This window comes from Ricinus communis, chromosome 5 (genome assembly GCF_019578655.1).
Source record: "Ricinus communis isolate WT05 ecotype wild-type chromosome 5, ASM1957865v1, whole genome shotgun sequence".
NCBI classification, from domain to species: domain Eukaryota; kingdom Viridiplantae; phylum Streptophyta; class Magnoliopsida; order Malpighiales; family Euphorbiaceae; genus Ricinus; species Ricinus communis.
Genome location: NC_063260.1, coordinates 107220 through 123749, shown reverse-complemented (window position 1 = coordinate 123749; position 16530 = coordinate 107220). Strand labels below are relative to the sequence as shown.

The 16530-nt window shown below is 35.1% G+C and overlaps 3 protein-coding genes across 8 annotated transcripts; 2 read left to right on the top strand and 1 right to left on the bottom strand.

Moving 5' to 3' along the window:
• The first annotated feature begins 435 nt into the window (after positions 1 to 435).
• On the top strand, positions 436 to 2411 carry LOC8273413 (GATA transcription factor 19). The gene is made up of 2 exons (XM_015720767.3): positions 436 to 1792; positions 2059 to 2411. Exons 1-2 carry the CDS (start codon positions 1325 to 1327, stop codon positions 2347 to 2349), a joined length of 759 nt encoding a protein of 252 aa, XP_015576253.1. The 5' UTR covers positions 436 to 1324; the 3' UTR covers positions 2350 to 2411.
• Positions 2412 to 5285: 2874 nt separating this feature from the next.
• On the top strand, positions 5286 to 7817 carry LOC8273414 (AP-3 complex subunit sigma). Of its 3 annotated transcripts, XR_001535383.3 has the most exons (8): positions 5288 to 5471; positions 5563 to 5605; positions 5689 to 5750; positions 5848 to 5944; positions 6478 to 6548; positions 6810 to 6901; positions 6995 to 7260; positions 7522 to 7817. XR_001535383.3 is itself a non-coding variant. In XM_015720759.3 (7 exons), exons 1-7 carry the CDS (start codon positions 5403 to 5405, stop codon positions 7059 to 7061), a joined length of 492 nt encoding a protein of 163 aa, XP_015576245.1. In that variant the 5' UTR covers positions 5286 to 5402; the 3' UTR covers positions 7062 to 7427. The 3 variants fall into 3 exon arrangements, 2 of the variants coding, with proteins under 2 accessions (XP_015576245.1, XP_002521592.1); XM_015720759.3 differs by lacking the exon at positions 7522 to 7817 and having other exon boundaries at positions 5286 to 5471; positions 6487 to 6548; positions 6995 to 7427; XM_002521546.4 differs by lacking the exon at positions 7522 to 7817 and having other exon boundaries at positions 6995 to 7427.
• A 521-nt stretch (positions 7818 to 8338) lies between these two features.
• On the bottom strand, positions 8339 to 15773 carry LOC8273415 (pyridine nucleotide-disulfide oxidoreductase domain-containing protein 2). 4 transcript variants are annotated; one of them, XR_007215889.1, is made up of 16 exons: positions 15207 to 15773; positions 14956 to 15117; positions 14687 to 14866; positions 14535 to 14592; positions 14005 to 14055; positions 13687 to 13769; positions 13011 to 13098; positions 11562 to 11603; positions 11410 to 11484; positions 11204 to 11272; positions 10987 to 11102; positions 10480 to 10592; positions 9364 to 9463; positions 8923 to 9199; positions 8740 to 8806; positions 8339 to 8630 (listed from the first exon to the last, which is right to left on the bottom strand). XR_007215889.1 is itself a non-coding variant. In XM_002521547.4 (16 exons), exons 1-16 carry the CDS (start codon positions 15458 to 15460, stop codon positions 8501 to 8503), a joined length of 1689 nt encoding a protein of 562 aa, XP_002521593.1. In that variant the 5' UTR covers positions 15461 to 15773; the 3' UTR covers positions 8339 to 8500. The 4 variants fall into 4 exon arrangements, 1 of the variants encoding a protein (XP_002521593.1); XR_001535385.3 differs by having other exon boundaries at positions 9384 to 9463; XM_002521547.4 differs by having other exon boundaries at positions 9079 to 9199; positions 9384 to 9463.
• Positions 15774 to 16530: the final 757 nt, after the last annotated feature.

The window sequence follows — 16530 nt, the reverse complement described above, 5'->3', positions numbered from 1 at the left end:
GACCTCAATTATTTTTCTCTATTGCTCAAGGACCTGATTTGATGCAGATTAAAAGGACCCAAGGCACTATTTTGAATTGATGGATTATAGATTACAAGTTTTATAAAATTTATTATTTAGCATAGGGATTTCTTTATGTGAATTTTATATTTAATTTCAATAAATAGAAGTTCTGATTTTGTTAGTGTTGTGAATTATAATTAAATCTGTCAGTGCAAATAATGCCTAAAGAATTGAATGATGTCTGAAAATATAAAAATGAGGGAGGATGAATAAGATAAATAAAGTTAAAAAATATCAACTCTAGCTTAATAGAATAAAGTTTGGATGTATTAATTGATTTCATGCAACGCAACTTGTACGTAGTATTGATATTAGCAAGCGAAGAGAAAAGAAATGAAGGAGGAAAGGGGCGCGTGGGGAATGATAGATGATGGAAAAGAGCAAGGGGGTGGGGACTATTCCATTTTCCTTGGGAGGGTGGCAGTGGCAGTGGCAGTGGCAGTGGCAGAGACAGAAGCAGAGGCAGAGATACGGATACGGACAGAGGTTTTTGATGTATTGGGTTTTGGTTTTGGGACTCTCTCTTTTTTCTTTTAAATATTTCTTAAAATTTTATTTATTTATTTATCTTTCTCTCTGTCTAATAGGATTTAGGAATAAGGGAAGAGGAGGGGGGGGGGTGAGAGGTGTCCTGTCCTCGTGATCGGAGAAGGGCAGATCCATGGAAGACTGTTCCCGCTAGTCACGTGGGTTCTTTTGACTACTCCAATGACCAACTCTCTCTCTCTCTCTGATACCCAACCAACCAACCTCACTATAAATTTGAACCCAAAATGAATCATTTTCTAACACATCCATCCCCCCCAACTCCAACTTCTCAAACAGCACTCCTGCCCACAAACACTCTCTCATTCACTCCGACTGACTTGTTCTTTTTTGGTCTTTCTGTTCCTATACTATGCAAAACCTGGCTCCACCTCTGTGTCTTCTTTTTACTATAAATACGTGTGAGTGACTGAATGTATTTCATCTGTTTCATTTCCATTTGACGACAACCTCCACTGCTCCTGCTGACTGTTATTTCGCCATTTTATATATTAGATTTCCGCCTTTCAAGCTACCAGACAACACTTCACTCCATATACTCTCTTCTATTCAAACACTATTATTATTACTGCCCTATTGCCATTTCCTCCTCTTTATTATCGACAAATTCCTTCAGCCTCCTTCTTGCCATTGACCTCAATATCGGTTTTCTGTTTCTAGTTTTGCCATCTTGACATCACATATACTTCGGAGATAACGTTGATTTTTGAGAGTGATGATGCATAGATGCAGTAGCAACACGGTGGGTCAATGTACATGTGGTCTCTTTCATACCCAAACCAACTCTTTCACCATGTTATTTTCCATGCCAAATAACCACCCTCACAACTCTTACGATGAAACAGATATGTACCCTTTTCCTTCCTCCTCCTCCTCCTCTTCTTCTTCTGTTGATTGCACTCTCTCTTTAGGTACCCCTTCCACTCGTCTATGCGAAGACGACGACAAAAGATCAATCTGCCATGACCGCCGCCCTACCTCTTGCATGTCCAACTTCTGCTGGGATATTTTGCAAAACAAAAACACCCCTTATTCTCCACAAAACCATAAGACCACCGCCCGCGGCAGCAATACTACTACCAACAGTAACTCCGCCAATAACGATCCACTCCTCGCTCGCCGCTGTGCAAACTGTGACACCACCTCTACTCCTCTTTGGAGGAATGGTCCAAGGGGGCCTAAGGTATGTTAATTGGATTCATATATATATACATATAGATAGCTAGTGTTTTATTATAATTAACTCCTTGTTGTATTAATTTCTTTGGACCCTTAACTTCCCATTAGGATTCACTACTTGTAAAAACACTGAACTAGTTAGTATGTTGGCTCAATGATGGAGCAATCAATTACTTGATGCTGCATGAAATTAAAACATGATCAATAGGTTTCATTTTACTAATCAAAATGATATGTTTGTTAACCATTTAATCAATATGAATTGTGCAGTCACTCTGCAATGCATGTGGAATTCGGTTCAAGAAAGAAGAGAGAAGAGCCACTGCTGCAAATAATGCAAGCAGTAATGCTGGAAGTACATCATCAGGAACAATGGAGCAACATTACGCTTATCAAAACAATTCATGGGTTCAAACGCAGAAAATGCAGTGCTTCTCTCCAGCCAATGAATTCAGGTTCATAGAAGACAGCGATCGGGATTCTGATACGGGCATTCCTTTCCTCTCTTGGAGACTCAACGTCACAGACAGGCCTAGCCTTGTCCATGACTTTACCAGATAAAAGAAATTTCAAAAACACCCACCTCCTCCCAAAAAAAAAAAAAAAAAAAAAAAAAAGAAAAAGTTGAAGGAGAAAAAGAAGAAAGAATGGTCAAGATCACGAAACATGCAGTGACTACACAACATATAACGATGATGATGTTGAAGATGTTGGTGATGGTGATGGTTATGGTTATGGTCTAGTCTCGTAAAATTCAATTTTCTCTCTTTTCCTCTTTTCCTTTCTTTCTTTTCTGTTTGGTTTGTTTCCTTTTCTTTTTAATTTTCTTTTCTCCGCCTACATACGGATGGAGTGAAAATGGGATAATCCTATGTTCTAATTAGTTGCTTTTCTTCTAAAAGTTTTCCTTAACTAATTTATCATTATTGTTATCAATTTTTTTTATTCCCTATTTCATTTCAGCTATATATATAGAGGCCCACTTTATATCTGTGTTCTTATTACTCCAACTTTCTCTCAGTTTCAGCCTTTATATGGTAATACGCTTTCTCATGCACCATCTTAATCAGTTCATAAGTAAAAAGAACGATGTACAGGTAAGTTTGAAGGTGGAGTTTTTACCTGAATCTGAAGCTATTTTATATAGAAATATAAATAATATGGTTTCATAGATTTCACAACTGAGAGATAATCAACTGATCGTCCAATTAGGATGTCGATCAGCGCTCAGCAGCAGGCAGGGATCAATGTGCTTTTCTGAACCCAGTTACTGTAAGCTTCAGACCACGGAAATGGGTTTTGTCCTCTAATGCAGGGGCAGGGGTACCTATCATTTCTCTCTTTATCAAATTTTTTTGACCGTCAATTTGGCACAACACTCTTTCTGGCATTTTGTGTTTGGTTTTCTCGTGGGAATTTTTTATTTTTTTAATTTCCCTATTAATTCGTGTTAAATAACAGTAACAGTAAACTGAACGTTGACAGAATTCTCAAATTCTTTTTCTTCTTTTGCTCATTATTTTTGGTTTAGCCAGGTATAAGTATTAAGTAGAGAGGGCCGACCCTCAAGTAATATCGTGCTGATATATCATAATCATGGTTCAACCACAACAGATATGATAAATCATTGAATCAAACATGTGTGTGGTAAAGCCAAAAGCACACATTAATTGGACAATAAGAGTGCGCCTCTGGCTTTTGCACTAAACGACAATCTTCCCAATTCCATGCAAATGAAAAACGCACAATAAGGACCCAATAATCAAAATACCAACTCATATAAAGCAAGTGTTAAGCTTAAGAGTGCATGCCATCATTCATTAAAGCTGCACTCTTAGGTTTTAATTGCGTATGCCTAACTTTACAAAATTTTACAGTAACATTTTGATATGCAATAGCCTAGTTGTCACATTTAAGACTTCAAACAAAACTCAAATAACTGACTAAACTAATTTTGACAGATTCCAAGACCGAGGATAAATTCTTACCCTTCTAATGACATTAAAAATTCAAATATAAATTTAGTATGTTTTTTAAATGACTTAATTTAACTAATTGATTGCAATTATACTTAAATTAAAATTCCGATCAACTTTCGATACTACTCTCTTAACCCTACATACTAACGTCTTTTTTATTTTACCAATATCGTTTGCCTCTTAAAAAAATATATAAAATTATGGCAAAAGTAAAAAAAAGAAACGATTTCATCTTTCATTTTTCTTCTTGATTCGTAATTTTTCCTTTTCATTCACTTTTTTGTTCATCTGTAATCTGACTTTGGTAATTAGTCTGTGATGTGTAAATACATGTGGCAGTAACATGTAAGTTGTTGATAACAAATAATGATACGTCATTTGCCACGTCATCCTATTTTGACCGGTATTTTAATTGGCTATAATTGGAATCGATTAGCCAAATCGGGCAATTTAAATAAAAATTAAAAAGATTGACCAAATTTGCAATTCAACGTAAATGTTTTAGATTTTTAATTTCATTAGGCCTTTCTAGCTTATAAGTCTTCTGTTTCTATTCAATCGTATTTGAGTATCTGAGATTGTCTTTAAAACCCAACAAATTTTTTTAGTCTATAAAATCCTCAAAAACACTTTTTAAAAACTGTTCTTACTCTATTCTTGATGGTTCTCTTGCCTTTTCTTTTCTTTATTACTTATACTTTCATTTATTTTTCTACTATAAAAGAAAACTTCTTTCACATAACTCTATTTTTTATTGGTATTGTCTCTATTATCTTTTCGACTCCCATTGACAAAAGAAAGCTTCATTTATCTCCGACTGCTTTTGATTAACATGTGATAGCAAAGCATTGCCTTAAATAATAATAATGAGAGAGCAAATACATTATGATAAGTGCATGCCCCTTTTATCTAAAAAGCGCACGCACTTATACTCAGAGGTCTACAAGCTTATGCTCCATAATTCCTATCCAATTTTTCACGAGGATGCACAATTTAAGGGCATATGCACGTGCATCGATTCTATTGGTGTTCGTATTTATGCTTCAAAGTTCTTATATGCTTTTCCTATAACGATGTGCATACTTAAGCTATGTGTGTGCGCGCTAATTTTGATCATGAGCGCCTATGTCGATGTTTCCAGCATGATTGGTCTTTTTGGTTTTTAAAATAGGCCCCAACTTCTTCAAACCTTGCTCATGGACGAGATTTGTGTAGCAGTGAGATTCCTCGGTTCGTTGGACTCTGTTGTATTGGTTTTAGAATCATAAAACCTACCCCTCAAGCTCAGGTAGTCTCTAGTTATCGTCACTTAACTAATTAAAACTGAAGGGCAAAAGCCAAGTGTAAACAATTACACTTTCTCTTAAATGGCCCAAAAGGGAAAAAGAGCCAAATTGTACTTATAGCATAAGTTCAGGGGCCAAATTGAACCCTTCTAAGAATTGGATAGTTTAAGAATATGCTGAAAGCTTTTGTTCAGAAAAATATATATGCTAAAAGTTCAGGTATCTTAAGGTAATTAGTCGTCATCTTTGAGATCAGGTCTAAATACTTAATTCTTCCATAAGAATAACCTGAAATTACTCCAAACATTGGTGTCTACAATTGGAGATGAAAGTGATATAGAAAGCAAAAATGATAAAAGCGGTCCTAGTAATGAATACGCAGGGCAAACCTCGCCTTGCCAAATTTTACGATTTCCTGGTAAATTGTTGAATATTCTCGTAACAATTATTCGTTTTAATTACCACTTACAGTTTCCATATTAAATTAACTTCGTTTGTTGCTTGATCAGAGTGTAGAGAAGCAGCAGGAGCTTATACGCAGCGTATTTGGAGGTGGGTATCGATCTCCAACTTTTTGTGTTTACTGGTGAGTAAATTTTTTTCTTTTCTTATTTGGGTTCTGAATATTGGTGCAGTTTTATGCAGTAGAGCTGAGAATGTTAGCAATTTCATGGAGGCAGATTCCATCTTTGGTCCGGTATTAAATTTCTTTGAGCATTGCCTTTTAGAGTAAATGGCAAATTCTATATAAATATTTCTTTTTCTTAAAGAATTCTTTGATCTCCCTATGGCAGGATAGTCGTCTTGTATACAAACACTATGCAACTCTGTACTTTGTTTTTGTATATGATTCTTGTGAAAATGAGCTTGCCGTGCTTGATCTCATACAAGGTACGCGCGTTACTAATGAGGGCTTATCCAATGAGATTATGTCTTATATCTGATTGTTATATTAAAATTTTAGAAGATTTTGGCACATAATGTGAAGTGGATTTGGGTCATCATGACGATTTATTGAGTGCCAATACATCAGTGTTAGTGAAGCTGTCTCCAGGGCTATGAGGTCTCTGTGACTTTCTTTTAAAGTGTAGATTTATGTATGGGGCTAATATTGGTGTCACACTGGTTATCGTACTATTTTTGCACTTCATTTGGCTCAAAATCTTTAAGTACATCAACTAGTATTGCTGCATCTTCTTTGTTCATTTATCGGTCGGTGACTTCTGATCTGACAATTTGTTGTAGAGAGTAGTTTTAAATTATGAATTTTTGGAGAACATAATGATTTATGATGTCCCATGTAATTCAGTAAACTGGATATGGCTCTGAGTAAGCTCATCTTCTTATGTTAGATACTGAAACTCTATAATTGTTTGTTTTAAGTTTTGGAGTTTGTGATTAAGTATATACCCTCATGCCTTCAGTTTTTGTAGAAACACTGGACAAATGCTTCAGAAATGTGTGCGAGCTTGATATAGTGTTCAATTACAGCAAGGTATTTACGATCCAAGTATAGTTTGTATTGAATTGCCTAAGAAATGCAGGTTTCTGCATTTTAAATTGGTTGGAGAAAATAATTCTCTGATGGACTCTACCAACATTAGCTCTGAAAATCTTTAATACTGTACCAATCAATTTATATATAGTCTTGTGTACTTCTCATTTGATCCATTTACATGAAATTCTTATCTTGCATTTGCCACTAGAGACTTGGGGAATGTTTCCATTAGACTAACTTCAGTTGGTTCTTTTTCAGTTGCATACAATTTTAGATGAGATAATATTTGGAGGTCAGGTGCTCGAGACAAGTTCTACTGAAGTTATGAAGGCCGTTGAAGAAATATCAAAGTAACTCTCTCTCTCTCTCTCTCTCAAACACAGGCGTACACACACGCGCGCGCAATATTTTGAACATATTTCTAATGTGCATATATAATGCAGGCTTGAAGCATCCTCGTATTCTATGACATTAGTTCCCAAAACTGTTGCCAGTTGGCGGAACCGGTAGGATTGCCTTAAAAAGAGATGTTAAAATGGCCACAGAAGGCTATGTCTCTCAGACCTGAAGCTTCTTACAAGTCCGACATTTCTGTATTAAGCAGGTTGCTATAGTATTAGTTCCCTGCCTTGATAAATATTTCAAAGCATTGTATTGGGAAGAACCTTGATAAATACTTCAGGCAGCTACATCAGAAGTGATATAAATGGTGAGTAATGCTCTATCACATATCACCTTGAGAAATTGTACCCCAAGATTGGAAATCATTTTCATGTGCTGTGCTAATTCTGAACGTTGCTTAATAAGTCGCTTAAGAAGCATTTGTTAAGCAATTCTTTTGCCACTAATACGATTTATTCCAATTGATTTGGTTGATATTTTGTATCCACTGCAAAATAGTTTTGCAGTTCATAGATAAAACTGTAATCCTTTTACTTCTCAACCCTTTTATCCACTTCAATTTATGCAGTTTTTGGCCTTCATGCTACAATTTACAGTCGCAACCACCCTTCTTTAGTACAAGGATATAAGAGCACTGAAATTAATTCACAACTGAGACGAGGAATATTCAATTGCAGATGAGTTCTCTGTTTCTGTATCAAATGAATTCTGCACTTTGAAATGCATAGAGTTTTGATATTGAAGGCTTTTCTTAATGAACAGCTGTGAATTTCTCTTGCTAGAAAATTTTGTCAACTTTTTGAAATTCGCTAGTCATGTTTTATGATTTCAATGCTTGTGATAGCCGAGGTTTTTCCTTTCAAATATTCTTATGGGACTGACGTACTGCTAATGAACTATCTATATTCAACATGCAAAAACAGAGTATCTGTAAAATTCTTAAATATTTTTAATTTTTATTTTAACAGGCACCTGAACTCTATTAAATGATAATATCAGAACGCCTAATACATTTACAAATTACACGTGAGCATATTGATCGAAGCTGCATATCAAAGTGTTAAATATTACAAAAAAGTATTAAATTAGATCAAAAATTGAAAATCTAGATGTACAAATATGCGTTTAGCCGTCTTAAATTAGTCACACGTATATCATAAGAAAGTATACCATAAGAAAAGTATATTGTTAATGACTGAATCCGAAAAATGATTTAAAATCTGTCACAATTGGAGGGGGAAGTATAAACCATAAGTTGGTTGCTAATGCATATTCAAAGAAGCTAACAACTGTAAATCTGTATGCCTTAGTCACTAACCCGTATAAGTCTGGCCCAGACTGCTTGTGTTGCAGCAATTTTAGAAATACAACAAGAAACTGGGGAATTGATCAGAATAATTCTCTAATTGAAATGGGGTCTCATGTACCAGTCATACAAAGATAAGATATAACCATTAACTAACGACATAACACTTCACTCCAGGATGACAACAGAAGATTTGAGACACTTTAGGCAACAGATTTGCAAATTTGTGCCATCCATCAGTTTAATGGTTTTTAACATCCTGAAGAACTACATGTGCAGCATTACGGCCAGGCGCACCCATAACACCACCACCCGGATGGCTTCCACTTCCACACAGGTAAAGCCCTTGTAGAGGAGTCCTATAGTTTGACCTGTATGCCCAAGAGATCAAGTTAAGTTGATTGATCAATGAATGATGACAGTAGTTACAGCAGCCATTACGCAACCAATACTACTCAAACATGCATTTGTTGTCATTACCATCCTTTAACTGGTCGCATGAGGAAGAGGGAATCCAATCCCATAGCACCATGAAATATATTACCCCCTGTGAAAGATCATTCAACAGTCAGGAACTAGTGAACTTCAATATTTATCACAATCCCTGAGAATCCATAGATTGGAGATATTTGAAAGCAGTAAATTGAATGCACAAGAGTGAACCTAGTCTGATTGAGTTCAAATTAGCATAAACTCGATCCGGTTATCAAATGGTTGCTGAGTACACATTCAAGAATCTTAATCCGTTCATAGTTAATCCAAAACCTGCAAATGTTGTGCCTAATTTCCCAAATGCAGACGTTTATGGCTATGAAATACCTGTTAGACCAATCTCCCTTTCAAGGTCAGGTGGTGTCAACATGTCATAACCAATGATTGATGAGTTGAAGCCAGGGGCATACTCATCGATCATGTTAAAGCATCTTTGCGCAAATGATTCCTGCAAAACAGATAATGTGGATAGAGAGTATAATGAAGATTAGCATAATAAATCCCATGAAACTCATATTTTATCCCAAGAAAAACCATGCCTCGCATGCTACATCATAGTACATCACATAAAGCACAAGAATAGATAATTTCCAAGCTTGCATACAGAATAACCTGAAATTTGGTGAACTCACTCTATAAGCAGGATCTCTCCAGCTTCCATCTGAGGGGCTGTAGGGTGTGTACTGAATAAACAAGTTTATCACATGCTTACCTACAAAAAGAAAATGAATTCAATGAAGGGAGTATGAAATCAGATCTCACACATGCCATGTTCAGTCTGTTGATAATAATGCTGAACCAATGATGACGGATATTGAGATGATAAGATGCAAACATCAATGAAGAAATATAATAAATCAAGAACATAAGGACACTGTATGCTATTGCAAAAGACCTCGGAAATTATAGTCAAAATACAAAAACGAAAAAAATGTGATTGGCCAGAAAGTTAATATAAGGATTCAATAATCAGCTTATGATTGCAGAAATTCATCTTGGAGTTATTGCAGCAGCTCCACCATTCTAGAATTCATTAATCTCTGTAACAAACTTATAATGGCTACTATCACATCTAAGTAGCACCTGGTAACCAATTTGAGCATAGATAAACTTTCTGGCTAAGAAAAACAAATGATCTGTTGAAATAGCAGCTGCTTTACAACTTCATTTGCTAAGTAATTACTGATCAGCACTACAGCTATTGGTGTTTAGTGTTTAGTTCATAACATACACACCTAGGTTCTCACTTCTCAGTTCTCATGTCATTCAATGATAATAGTTGAAGGCTTCCAAATGACTTTCACATGCCATAAAACAGAAACGAAAATTTCAATTTGTTGGGTAGCTTAGCTATGTCTCTAACTAGATATGAAACCTGAAATGTAACTGAGCTTTTGATGTGATTTAGGTAGTATAGAGAACAGAAGAAAAGTAGACAGGAAAGACTTTCACAGGTGAAAACTTAATGCAAAGCACCTAATTGGAATAATTATCTCTGCCTTGATTATCCATACTGATAGTACGGGACTGCCTGTAGCATAGGAATTACATGTCAAATCTTAGGACATTTCAATAGTTTGCAGCATCAAGAGAGCTACTTTGGCAACACAGTTTCATAAGTAATTTGTTAGTTCCTTTTTCCTTTTGTATTGGAGAAACATCAATAATACAACATATAGGAAGTGCTAAAAGATGAAAAGAAGAAATAAATAGCAAAGATTCATGTACCAGGTGGAGAAATAATCTTATCCAATGCAGAAGGTATTGTCATTTCAATAACAGGTCTCTTTGATGGTAACCCATTAACAGCATCTTGACAGGCCAAGTCAATCTCCTCCATACTTATCAAAACAGTGGCAAAACATACGTAAGGCCACGCAAAATTTTCTTTGTTCAAATAAGGTATAATATCAAAATATAGAATCATTAATAACATTTGATTATAAACACTATCATATATAGCACAGTGCATTCACCTTCAGTTGGTACTGGTTTATGGTTCCTAAAAATTATTATGATAATTATCACTATCAATTGTAGAGAATTATCAAAACCTAAATGCGAGAACTACTTCACTCTAATAAGAACAGCTGGCTATATCATGGTGTCCTCCATTCAGGCCAGAGTCGAAAGGCCAACAAGTGTTTGTTTTATCCACCGAAGAAACCATTTCAGATGCACATAAAAGAAAGAAAGAATAAGAATCCTAAAGAATAACATTGAACCGGAAGATACCTCTCTGAACCAATATGAATGGTGCCCATGTGCTGGGGACCTGCATCTGGATGATTTAGCTTGCAACATCGAAATTGGGGCAGTTTATCAACAGCTATGTTTATCTTTGTAGTAGCCTGTTTCAGCGAGTAAAACCATATATGAACAAGGTAACTCTAATTGATGTTGAACTGCACAAATGTGGCAATAATTTCAACTCCAAGGTAAAGGAGCTTACAGAACTATAATCAGAGTACTTCAAGGCGCGGACAAAATCTTCAGGAAGAACATTATTGGGCACTAATTCCTGCATCAGAAAAGATATGCTCAGAACAGAATTTGTAAATCTTGATAAACACGCTACTCCCCGTATTAATTCACTATAATAATCATCTATGCTTCTCACAGTAAAGTACCAATGAATTAATAGAATTAACTTTTTACCATGAAAGTTTTATATGGTGTCGCATTTGACAGGACAACTGAAGAAAGCACCTGCCTACCATCAGCCAGTAGTACCTAAACCCATGCTATATCTCTAGTTAGTTGTTTACAGCTATAATCCAACTGTAGTCAGAAACTGCATAATGACTAACCCCATTCACTGCGCCAGAATCATTAATCATCATTTCTGAAACCTAAACAAACAAGAGAAAGATCAAGGGTAATACAAAACAATTAGACATATAAGTGAAAAATGAGAAAGAATTAGGAAAAGGGGCATGGTAATGCTCAGCTTTTTAAACTTAGAGAATGGTGCATGACAAAGACAATATTCATGCTAATATGTCATTTTAGCAATGGCCTGCGTACACAAATTTAGGCTCCATATATTTTGGAAAATAGCTTGTCCATCAGAAATATTTTGTGAAGAAAACATTTATTGACAAAACAACTTTCTGTTGTTTGGTTGCGACACTGAAAATCAGTTAGAAAAACTTCTGCGGTGCTTGGGATTTTTGAATATCATTGATTTTCTTTGAATAATAAAATAAGAAAAAAAATACTTGGACATAAAAACAATTACTTTTTAGTTGTTTTAAGCTAAGACTATACAAAAAAGAAAGTAAATTTTGGTTGTTGCCTAAGGAGAACAGTCGGTCATTAGAATTTCCATTGGTCACCGGCAACGATCAAGGAGTGGTTGGTTGAGTAATAGGTATTTACATATGTGGCTTGCATATAGCTACTAACATATTACGAGTCAACAATATACCACAAAATGACTGCTTTTGGAAATGTCTTAGTTTCTTTTAACCAGTAAATATTCACCAATTTTTCTGAGTGCTCCAAACACCAGAAAATAGGAAAATATACAAAAAGAGTCTTAGCTTTGAAATATATTTTACATAAAAAAGGTATATTAGTTTGATGTTACTCATTATTATCACTGATTAATTGCAGTCTAAAAGGCAATGGCAGAGCTTACCTTTTATTTGGGAAAAAAGTAGGGAGAAAATTAGGTGAAAGATAGCAAGGGTAGTGATATTGTAATTTCTATCTTCTGTTTAGAAGGAGGGAAAAATGGAGGGAGTGAAAGTGAGGAGAAGATAAATTTTTCACTTTCTCGGAACAGAAAAGAATCAAAAGTAAAATATTATTATACACCAAATTATAATTTTGTCCTTACTAAATTGTTGAACTGTGTTTCGTAAAAAATATTGGAACAAGGATATGTGTAATTTACTCTCCAATTTCCAGTGAACAGGTTCTCCTCTCTTTCACCCCCGAATGAAGGTGATTGTGCCAAGTGCACGCAGGTGATTAAATTTCAGTTTATTACTCTCACCTGTCTTTCTCATGAGTTCCCAAACAAGGGAAAATACTTTCATTCCCTCCCTTCTCTCCCCCTCAGTTTTCTGCCACTCCCAAACACAGGGTTAGGGACCTTTAGATTAAGAGGCCAGCAGTCAAGAGCAAAGGACTAGAACTTTTTACTTGGCAGAGAATGCCATAGATTTTTTTCTTAGAAGTAAACTTCTTTGACTTGCAAAAGGGGCATGAACATCTTAAGAAAGCTGGAGAAGTAATTCATGCAAACATACCTCGGCATTTGTCACAATGTGAGCCCCAGCTTCCCTAGCAGCATTACTAATAGCCAAGGATACTAAGCCCATCCCACCTTCAACATACCTACAGTAATTACAAATTCTAAACCATCATGGCTATGAAAGAAGACCTTATAAAGTAATATGCAAATGAAACCAATGAATTTTAGAGGAACGAGTTTGGGTGGCAATTAGCAACAACAAATAAATATTACTAAAATAACTAAATGAAATTTAGTTGAAACCTATAGTTGAATAGTTTTAAGCACAAATATTCTAGAGGTCACATGCGAGCTATACATTGACCATTTGCAACAAAGGTGAAAACAAAGATGGAATTGGAGGCATCCTCAATCTCATATTGCAAAAGCTTGGACAAAGTTTACCAATCAAAATAATAGAGCACATGGAACCCTTCTTATTCTCTAGAAGTCTATGCTGTGATTAAAACTACCTTGCGGTTTGTCTTTAATTGGTTTTCGAGGCCAATTACTTACATAAGAATTACCAAATCTCACACTTACTGCACATTCTTCCAAAAGGTCCCAAATATGAGAAATAACAGGTGAGTACCGGATTGAGCAGCATAAAAGAAAAGGGATCTTAGAAAATTTACAGATTGCAATTTCTGTGATGCACAATTCATACATCAAGCCAGCAATGTAATACGTACGACCAGATTCCACGATCCCCATCAGTTTCTCCCATGACATGATGTAACAGAACATATCCACTTCCTGGTGTATGGATGCTGCCCTGCAATACATTATTGAGGAGTTCAAATAAATTATTCTAAATGGACGAACTCCATAATGATTGAGCTGTTTTTATGAACTTCATTGTGAAACCATCTGTCTTCATTTCATCATTAATCAGAAAACCACACACGATAGGTCTCAGTATATCCATGGGTGTGCTTCTTGCAGGACTTCTGTCTATAATAATTATATTAAGAAAATTAAAATACATCCATGAAGTGATGGAGTCATACTGTAGAGCCAATTACAGCATCTGTCCCAAGAGTTGCCTTCAGAACATCTGTCTGTAAATTCAACAGCAGAGAAACAATAAGGCAACATGAGTAAAACTTTCTCTAGACTTGAATTAAATACACCTACAGAAACACTAGCCGAATTATTAAGCAAAAAAAAAACTTGCTACAGGCTTAGATGATATATAACAGAACTGACTTGACAGAAAAATCTGCCCCTCTTTTGAAAATATAAAAAGATTCCAAAAGGCTATGAAATAGCTTTAGCCTTAAGTTGTATTTAAAACATAATAAGCATTACATAATCAAATTACTCAATAGATTAGAGAGAAGATAGTGCGAGATTCAATAATTGCCTTGCTACAATGATTACTACAGTGCCCCGTACAAATTGAAATTGAGAAATTTAGCAATGATCAAATTATGTATTTAAGAGTAAACAGAGAGAGAGAGAAAGAAAGAGAGAGAAAATAATGAACTAAAATAATCTCAATGAGAACTATGAGAAAAAGGTAAACTAATGACATGACCTCAAACCATTTATTCAAAACTTTTGAAGCTGGGGACAATAAAAGGTCCATGAAGTCCCTGTCAAAAAGAAAAAGAAGAATTCCTTCACTTAATAGTTGTAGCAAGGAAACCTATACCCTCAAAGGATTAAGTAAGAAAGGACAGCACATACACCATCTCATTCTGACCCAAGGAGAAAGCGCCACGCAAAAGACGAGCCCAAAAAGCTGATTTATACATCTTGTCCTTGAACCTAACGTTAAAAGATGAAACCCTTTGCAAAGATTCCGGAGGTGGTGAATCTAGAAATGGATCCATGAACTCACAAAACTTCTCGAGCTGATTCTCATATCTGCACATGATCACAGTTCCACAATTTTAAAAGGTAATTATATAATGAAGAATAATCCACTCACTGAGCAACACAACATAAGCATAAACCTGGGATAAGCATTGGCATCTCGAATAGAGAACTTAGATATCTCAGAATGATTAAGCTCTTTATTAGGTCCTAATAAAAGATAGCGTCCATCTAAGCAAGGCGTAAACGACGACGGATTTCTCTTCAGCAACTTTAATCCATGTCTCCCCAACTCTAACTCTCTGTGTTGGTAATTCCAACACCAAAAATAAGATTATATAAAATGAAATGGTTTAAAAAAAATTTAAAGAAAATGAAATGCTATTTTTACTTAATCACAGTGGGACGGAGGAGACTCTGAAGGTAACTGCAGCGAGAGAATTTAAAGCCTGGAATAAGTTCTTCGGTGACGGCTGCACCGCCGATGACGTGACGGCGCTCAAGGACGGCCACGGAGAGTCCACCACGAGCAAGATAGGCAGCGGCTGTCAAGCCATTGTGGCCGGCACCGATAATAAGGGCGTCCCATTTTTTACCAAGGAGATCGCGGCTGGCTGTTGAGGTGGTGAAGCTCCGCCACCACATGTCTAGTGGGAGAGATAGTAGTATTGGATGGAAGGTTAAATTTAGTTATTAGGTAAGTTTTAAATCAGTCAGTCCGAAAACAGAATCAAGTGGGCAGATTGTTTATGGGTGTTTCTGTGCATTGTGATTGTTATATAATGGAGCCAGGGGCGTCTTATAAATATCACGGACAGAGAATCATATCAGTGGACTCCACATCAGATTGTTTATGGGTGTCTCTGTCAATTGTGGCCAACAACCCAAATTATGTATTCATTCCCTAACATTTTTATAAAGACGAAAACTCTTCTGTTGTTGCAGAGGAGAAGACTCGAGACTTCTTACTTCCAGAAGGAAAAGCTTGTACGCTTGAACTCCATCGTGAGCCTTTATTAATCAAGAACGTGAGGTTTTGATTTACATTATCTAAAATTAAATATGTGACTATTTCCTTTATATTCATTCACTATTATTTTTTACATATTTATTTCTATTCTGTTGAATATTATTCTTTTATATGTAATTGATGCAAATACATTAATTTTTTAATATCCTTTCTTTTTTAATATCTAATTTTATAAAATTCACTTCTAATACAAATTAATCACAAATATAAAAAAAAAATATATATAAGAATAATCATTTTAATATTTGTTAAATTTGTTATGCATGTCATTTACTATTGTTTTGATATATTCTTTCAACCATGTGCTTTCGAATATTTTAAATATAATTTGAGTATCAACTAAATTCACCACATACTAAATGAAATTTAAAAATAGATATACATAATAAGGAATAAATTAGAAGTTAATAATAATAATAATAGAATAATTAGATTTTTAATGGATTAAAATTATCAAATTAAATAAATAATTTGAATTAATTTTAATATTTAAGATGAGTGAGATAAAATAATAAATTAATAAGTGAAAGGTGGGATTATAGGAAGGAGTTAAAAGTATTGTAAAGAATGAGTTATTTGTAAGATAAGTTTAGAAGAAATTATAGGAGAAAGAATGAAGAATTAAGAGGATCAAGTAGTTATTGTTAAAAAGAATCCACCTTCTTCTTAGTCGAAGGGCAAAAGC